Source organism: Lycorma delicatula, chromosome 4, assembly GCF_047948215.1.
Source record: "Lycorma delicatula isolate Av1 chromosome 4, ASM4794821v1, whole genome shotgun sequence".
In the NCBI taxonomy this organism is placed as follows: Eukaryota; Metazoa; Arthropoda; class Insecta; order Hemiptera; family Fulgoridae; genus Lycorma; species Lycorma delicatula.
Genome location: NC_134458.1, coordinates 114,692,740 through 114,701,672, shown reverse-complemented (window position 1 = coordinate 114,701,672; position 8,933 = coordinate 114,692,740). Strand labels below are relative to the sequence as shown.

General features: G+C 25.0%; 1 protein-coding gene across 1 annotated transcript in view; it reads right to left on the bottom strand.

Moving 5' to 3' along the window:
* Positions 1-365: 365 nt before the first annotated feature.
* Positions 366-8,933, bottom strand: part of LOC142323771 (protein kinase C, brain isozyme-like) — an 883,957-nt gene continuing 875,389 nt past the window's right edge. The window contains exons 12-15 of the mRNA XM_075363963.1: positions 5,845-6,033; positions 3,775-3,915; positions 3,500-3,654; positions 366-529 (exon numbers count right to left, since the gene is read on the bottom strand). Of these exons, the coding sequence (XP_075220078.1) occupies positions 3,502-3,654; positions 3,775-3,915; positions 5,845-6,033 (483 nt within the window). The 3' untranslated portion in view covers positions 366-529; positions 3,500-3,501. The remainder of the gene's footprint in view (positions 530-3,499; positions 3,655-3,774; positions 3,916-5,844; positions 6,034-8,933) is intronic.

Genomic DNA, 8,933 nt, shown 5'->3' with positions numbered 1-8,933 from the left:
TTAGTTCAAGCATGTTTGTAATTTCAAACAACCTTAATACTTCAACAAGAATAAAGTCACAATTTTCTGTTATTAATAATGTAAATTCATTCCACTGAAATTACATTTTCTTTATAATTAAATTTCATTTAATTAAGTACAGTACAACCCTGTTTTATCCAAATTTAGATTAAAAAATTCATATAAATTAAAATTAACCAATAAAAAATTAGCAATAAAATCTACCCTGATTATCCAGTTACCAATAGAACAATCATACTGCAGAAGTATGGATTAAAATGCTTATGTTTTATCTTTATTAAGGATATATAGATCATATTTAGAAAAATAAATGTATTGTGGAATTTAGGTAAAAAATAAATGCGTTATCAACTTAATTAAAAATAAACTATGTATTTGATTTTTCCATAAGTATCATAAACTCCTTTACATTATATTCATTCTAATTGTAGTTCTTAAGTCATTTTACTGATTCTTTTATTGATTCCTTTTGTTTCTTCACTAGCTTCCAATTTCTTTTATTAGGCTTCTAGATTTCCAGATTAAAAAAAAAATTAGGTTATACAAAATCAGTCCATCAGTTAACTTTGGGTAATTAGAGTTATATTATAATTCATAAAAAAATTAATGATTATGAAATTATAAATAAATTATGTAATTTCAGCACTTAAAAAAATTGCTTAATTAAGAAAAATTAAAATAAGCGATTAAAAATTTAAATATATTTTTATATTATAACTATAAAATATAATTTCTACATTTTTTATGTTTTATTATTAAATGCATGTATAAAATAATATGGCTTATATCCGTAAGTAGAACATATAATATGTATTTTTTTAAAAAAGTTATACAGTAGGTATAAAATAATTCATGTAATTATAGTTTAAACATTTAAAGAAGGCAGTTATATATGGTATTATTACATTAAGTTATATTTAAATCAATTTATAATTATTTTTATTAGACTACTACTTTCTTTAATTTATTTTTGCTTATTCATCTTATAAGAAAAGGAATAATCTTAACATAACAATACATTAAACATAATGGATACACAAGACTACAGTAAATTAAATATGTTTAAAATTGTATTAGTTTTTTATTTATTACAACAAATTATTGAGTAGTTATAATAAGAAGCAAAATATTGATTCAAGATAATTAAAAGATAAATAACAAACAACTTACCCATGTGAGAATGATCTATGACAATATTAAAAAGTGACGTATAAGTGATATATTATCAGTAAATAATTTTAAAATAAAACCGTTACATAATTTAAAAAAAAAAACTTTAAAGGAAAAAATGATTAATATATTTAAAAAGAAATGAATGACCAAGGTTCAAAACCAGCTAAAATATAATTATTTTAGAAGAAAAATTCTCATCATTAAAGTACAATTAACAATACTGTCTTAGGACTGATCAGCTTAGAACAAATAAGATTAAAGATTTAACTGTACAGTAAAATATCTAAAAATATAGCTTTTACTTTATAGAAGTATTTAATATAAAAATAAAGTATTAAATGTTTTATAAAAACAGAACTGCAGGTAGTCCTACATAACAATAGTATTGCAATATAATTCAAACTATATTTAATGATATTCAATAAAATGGATATAAGGTGGCATAAAATATAAACAAATCTCAGAATTATACTTACATGCAAAAAATTAATTTTCACAAAATGTTGATATGGGTAAGTAACAAGCAGAAGAAATTTAAGTTTAAATATTGAAAAAAAAGAATCAATAATTGTTTATTGAAACTTTATCAAAATTAATTTCTACTACCACTTTCTAGTGATGTGTTGGAAAATATCAGTTTGACTAAACTGTAGTTTCTCAGAAAAAAGTTAATCGTTCTGCTTTGGTACAAACTGCCAAATAGTAATACTGCATAGAAAACATATTGAATCACCAAATAGAGCTGTCAGCTCCCTGTAACGAACTGAAGTTAATGAAAACAGATAAAGTGTTTGCCATTTGCTAAGAGTAGGTCATTTGTCCAGCAAACTGTTGTTTTATCAATACTAAATATACTGTAAATTAACTACTACTGTGTTTGAACAGTTTCAAAAATCAAATAAATCTTATTCATGAAAATACTGTACTGTGGTGTCAACTAAAACAACTTGAAAGAAATCCTATAATTTTACAAGATTTACTTAAAAAAGACACAAATCAAACAAAAGAAAGTAACACATATTATAAAACATAATAAAAAAAAAAAAAAAAAAAAAACGATACCTCCTTATGATCAGTCCTTGTATAAATCAAAAGATTAATTTTTAGTCTATATCACCCAAACTCCCCACCATACAGAATGATCCAGGTGAGGTTTGATTGTTTTTAACTGTCCAGGTGTATTTTGATATAGGCTATATTCTACACTTGTTTACTTCTTGCTTGGATTGCATGGAGCAAATTTATACATTTTTTTGAATTAAAAATATTTATTGTACATAGAGCAAATAAGGTTGTAGAGCAAATATACTAAATATACTTATAGAGCAAATTTTTAATTTACCTTATAAGTGATTTATTTATTTTACAATTTCAATTATTTTTACTAGTCTTGGAATAATTAATTATTCCTGATAATTGTTTAATGTGATTGAAAAGCATATTTAATTAATTATGTCTACTCTTTCAATAAAATTATAAAAAAAAAATATTTGTATTTTGTCATTTAGTATATTTTATTCCAATAATCACAGCTCATTCTGTGTATGCTGTCATTGTTAAAAGAACCATGTTGAGTATAATATTAAATGTTGTTTTTAATCAACATCAATTACCAATAACTGCATTTTTTCTGCTACCTTCATTAATCAGGTTTTCTGAAAACAACAACTACTCTATTTTCCTTTTAGTATTTCATGTTAGTTAATTGCTAGCCATAAAAAAACCATAAGCTGATTAAAATAACATTTTTAAATAAATATACAAATGTACATGATAATCTAATTGTAATTTTTATAAAATATTTTAATACAAAATGTTTTTATTATTCTCAATAATATCTTGTATAATTTTCATTGTTACTAGTGGGTAAGTTGAATATTATTTCTAATTAAAAGAATAAAACAATTAAAATAACAACAACTATGAAACTTGATAGCATAAACAATAAAAGTAGTGATTATATACTTACAATGCATAACAGTTGATAATTACTATATTTATATAGTATATATATATATATATATATATATACTGTATGTATATATTACTATATATATATATATGCATACAGTAATACTGAAAAATTCTAGTATCTAAAAATAATAAATGAATAGAATTTAAAGGATTTATTCAATATAATTCATCCTAAATTGAATGACAGATTGGTATTACATATCAACTGATATTCTGGATCGGGAATTTTAATACCATTATTGTTATTAATAATAAATAGAATCTGGAAGAAAAATAGCCACAACAATAATGATAATCATAGTAATAATAATGATAGTAAAAATAGGAAAACCTTCACACATGTTGTATAAATTCTGGATTTAAGAAAGAAAATCCCATAAATTCTGTCTGATCTAAATTCATCATGAACAATTTATCAGTAGGTGTTAGATCTGTTTTCTCTAACGTAAATTGTTTATCAAAATTGCTCACATCCTTCCGATGTTTCTGAAAATAAATAAATTATATTAATAAAAATTTGTAATAAATAATCTATTTATTATTAAACAATAATAACATATTATTAACTTTTTTTAATATAATATATATATATATATATATACTTACAATTTTTGGTTTAAAAGGAGGCTGAACTTCCCTATTTTCTATACGATCCCAGTCAATACGCCTGAAAAATGCATGACCACGAACATCTTCTTCTCCTCTTGAACCACAACCCAATCTTTTTGTTGGATTTTTTGTTAAAAACTAAAAAAAAAAAAAAAACAAATAATGTGAAACTTATATTAAACTGAAAACATGGATAAAAACCCAGTATGTTTGAATATGTAAACAAGTTACTATTTTATAATGTTATTAAGCAAAAAATTGTATATTTTTGTTTTATTTTTACATACAAAAAATAATATTTCACAAATCTTATAAAAATAATTATTAAAATTGTTACACATATTAATTTCACGAAACCATTGAATGTATGTTTAATTTTTTTACAATGTGTAAAAAAATTAAACATACATTCAATGGTTTCGTGAAATTAAACTGTACTATCAGTTTACAAAGTAGACAATAATGTAATGATTACACATAGGAATGTACATGCATGTGTGCATAGATACATATATTGTGTTGTAGCAGTGTGTTAAGCTTACTATTACTACCATGGCACCCTAGAAGTAAATAATAAGAATATCACAATGATTTAGAGACAAACCTTAAGTGAAATAAATAGTGGACTATAAGCAGACTCAAAGAATTTTATTTCTGTTTATTTGTTGCTTTTATCAATTTATGATTTTTTCATATACTTTTGTTGGATAACATTATGCTTGTTAATCAGATGACAATTATAGTAATTCCTAATGTGCATTAAGCAAATGGAAAATTGTGTACATATTCATTTATTTATTTTTTATTATTATTTATTTGCTATTGTAATGTAGTTGTAATTGTTTCATTTTGATATGTAGAAACTGTGTTGTGCAGCTGATTGTAGAGATATTTTTCTATATAACAGTTTTTTCTTTAATCTTTCAAAGACTCTTTCATAATGAAATGTGACTTATATGCCAGGAATTACAGTATATCAATAATGATGACTCTTAATAGGAGACTAAGTTAAAATATAAAGCATTAAAATTATTACAAATTGCATATAATGGCATCAATATATTAAAAGAACAGTATTACTAATAGTACAAAAGAAGAGAATCAACAATGATAAGTTTTGCAATGTCTGAAAAAATCTAGAAAGAAACAAATAATCTTGCAATAGGGTTTTTTCTGGTTAAATTACTGCAGAAGTAGGAAAATTTAATAACTACAATAAATACGAATAAAATAACATGAATTAAAAAATAATATTAGATTAAAAATAGAATATTTATAAAAAAATCCTTTAAATATTCATTGACTGTTTCAAATTTTCAAGGGTAAGTTATTGAAAAAACTTAAAATTCCAAGATAAAATGAATTTCTATTCTTGTCAAATCAATAATATGGAAGTGACTAGTCATGCCTACTTCTCGTACTGTAACGATAAATTCTGTAGCATTAAATGAGTGCTAAAAATTGTTTTTAATTTCTAATTAAAAAGACTTCTAATTAGACTTTTCTTGTCTAATTAGACTTTTAAAAAGTCTAATTAGACTTTTCTTGTCTAATTCATATATGTATTACAAACAGAACTGCAATGAGATCAGTGTGGCACTGAAAGCATTACTCCAGAGCTGATTACCATTAGTCATAAGGGAATGGAAAAATAAAAAATAGGGTATTTTTATGACAACAGCTGAGACAATTTTTTAAATCTTTGAACCAGAAACAAGTATAAGATAATTTTTAACATAAAACATCAATCTGGATTCCCAATTAATCAGTAATAAATAATAACTTCAAGCATTTTAATATGTTCATCTTCCAGTCTGCACAGAGGCTGAAAGTTATTTTTTAGTTTTAGATGAGTTTAGAAAAATATTACTGGAAAGAAACTAGTCTGCAGCACTATCAATGACACAGCTTGAGCTAAGGCATAATGAACTCAAGTCAGTAGTTACAAAAGTTATAAAAATCACAAAAAGATACAAAATTCAAATTACAAAAGTTGTGTAATTAATTTTTAAATAACTTACTTTGTTTCTTTTTTAAACAATTGAAACATTTTTAAAAATTACTCACCCCTTTACAAACTTCTTTTGCCTCTTTGGATAAACCTTTAGGGTAACTAACACTATGATCAGTTATAGCAGCAAATAATTCTTCCTCATCTTCACCATCAAAAGGAGGCTGACCAACAAGCATTTCATACAACAAAACACCATATGCCCACCAGTCAACTGATTTACCATATGGCTGATAGAGAATAATCTATAACAAAACAAGTAATCTACATAAGTATAATATTTTTGAATAATGTAATAATGAATACTTTAAAAACTATTAAATAAGTAAAAATTCTAATAATATTTTATAAGTAATAAGACTAAAATCTGATATATTATATTACAAATTACAAAAAAATGATAATAAAGAGATAGGTACAAAACAAACTAAAAAAGAATAATGGGAAATTAATATCTTAAACATTTTAAGTATAGGATTAGCTATTACACCAAAATAGAACCATTTGAAAATGAATGGTTAAATTTACAAAAAGTAACAGTAAATAAGTACAGCAGATTTAGGTAGGAGAGGAAAAATTTGTAGAAAACCATGGATAACAAAAAAAAAAAAAAAATTAGAACTGGTGGATGATAGAAAGTATAAAAATTTAAAAGATGATGAAGCAGCAAACGCATATGGAGCTTTAGAAACAGAAAAATGAAGAGTGCAAAGCTAAATAGCAAAGGAAACTTGATCAATGCAGAATCAATAAAGTAGAGAAAGATATGATTATTGGAAATCTAGCAGATGTAGAGAAAAGTAAAAGAAAACATTAGAGAAATGAAGCCAGAATGTATTAGTAAGAGAGATGCAAGATGAAGAACCATTGATAGGGAAGAAGGTAAAGATGTCAGGTGATAAAAATTTATAGAAGAATTTATTGATAAGAATTTATATGTAGAGAGAAAGATTATTATCACATGAGGTTTTGGAGAAGAGAAAGATGAAAAAGAAGAAAAGGTGATGTTATTGAATACTCTATTACACACAGCTTATATGGATCAGCGTTTGTTTGATAGGGCTCTGAAAGATTTAAACAAAAATTAGGTGTAGGGATAAATGTTGTGCATCAAAATTTCTTAATTTTGATGGCAATAAGGCCATTCTAGTCCTCAGATTAATCTTAGAAGGCATTTGATAATGTAGAGCATAACACAATTTCCAACATTTTGAGGAAAATCAAATTGAAAAATAGAGAATGAAGACTTACATATAATCTGTACAAGAATAAAACAGGTATCAGATAGCCCTGATAATAATATTAATAATAGAATATGAACAAAGATAAGCTCTAATTTACAAGTATTGAAGTATAGATAAGTATAAACAAGAAGTATTAATAAGTATAGAGACATATAGAAGAGTTTGAATGCATTGCTTTAAAACTTGTATGTGGAAGAAATGATAGAGGAATTGAAGGAGATATTTGAGAGTAGAATAACTAAACAATGAGAAAAAATAAACATTTTAAGGTCTGATGACAATATTGCAATTTTGGCAAAAATCAAAAATGAGCCAGAAGAAATTCTGAATATCATATTTTATTGTAAGAACAGAAATAATTTTGAAAACAAATGAGAGTACAACACAAGTAATGAAATGTGACAGAAAGAAGAATGATGAGAAATTAAATATTAAGATCCAAAATACAACAAAACAGAAGCTGTGACTTTTACCAGTATCATTTAGGTAGAGTTAAAAGAGGCCATTGAAATTTGATGTTACCAATGGCTCTTGAAAATTAGTGGATTAATAAAATAAAGATGAAGAGTTATTAGAAAAATAAGTATGGAGAAAATTTTATAACAGAATTTAGTAAAAACAAAGTAGACTGGTTGGCCACATATCACTCTAGGTTTACACATCACTCTGGGTGTATTGAGAGTAATGAGATGATAAGCACTTTAAAGCATTGATTCTCAAACTTTTTTGCCCACTGCCCACATTGAAAATCAAAAATTTTCTAGAATCCCCAAAACTTTAAACTTACAATTGGTTAAAAATAATAATTGCAATTGCTCTTTTTAAGATGCGCTCTTAAAAACAGCAATTGCAATTACTGTTTTTTAATTATGGCATATCCTATTTCTGAGTTGAAACTTACATTTTAAATGACAGCAATTAAAACGCATGTTTAATCATATTTGGAAGTATTTTTATTAAAATTGCTTTAAAAAAATTAAAATTGTATCTATATAGTTATATAATAACTTCAGTGATAGCATATTCAATATAAGAATACAATAATTAAAACAAAGCTTTCAACTGAAAAATTACACTTACATTAATATGAAGGATGAATCTGATGTGCTTTTTCCACAATTTTCTGTGGGCCTTCTATCCTCCTCCCAAATGAAGGCCTTCAGCGCCCACAAGGGGTGTTATTACCCACTTCGAGAACAAATGCTTTAAAGGATGACAAAGATATACAAAACAGATAACTGGGAATGTTGTAAGGGTGCAGTAATAAAGTTGAGGTTAAAGAATTTTCACAGAACAAAATGGTTTGTGGAATATATAATCAAATTGGTCATATAGTTGGTACTGACTGTAAAAAATGGTTTAATAAAAAAATAAATAATAGAGTAGGTGATATCTACAGTAGAATTGTAGCTTCTGACTCAGTCTTTCCATCCCAAAGGTTCTGAAATTGAATCCAAGTCATGTATAGCTTTTTTATATGCAATCCAATAAAAAAGTACAATCCAGTACATAAGCTTATCATATTTCCATACACAAACTTTAAACTTAGTGGTGAACTATTCCTGTATAAAACTATACAAATAGAAGCTTCAGAGTTAAATAATAACAAGCATAAGCCTGAAATAGAAAATCTCAGCAGACATTTTTTTATGATTACAAATTTCCAAAAACTTTTGTTAAGATTTAAAACCGTTAATAAAATATTTTAGAAGTAGGAAAAATTTACACATGACCACATTACCTCTTTCCCTAATAGGAGCAGGGACAAGCATAGGTTTAACTTGCAATATTAATCCATTTTTGCAAAAGCAAACAATTTTTGCAAAAATGGACACATACTGCATACATAAAGGTAATGTGATGATAGATGATACTAATAAAGTGAAATTATGTGAGATAAT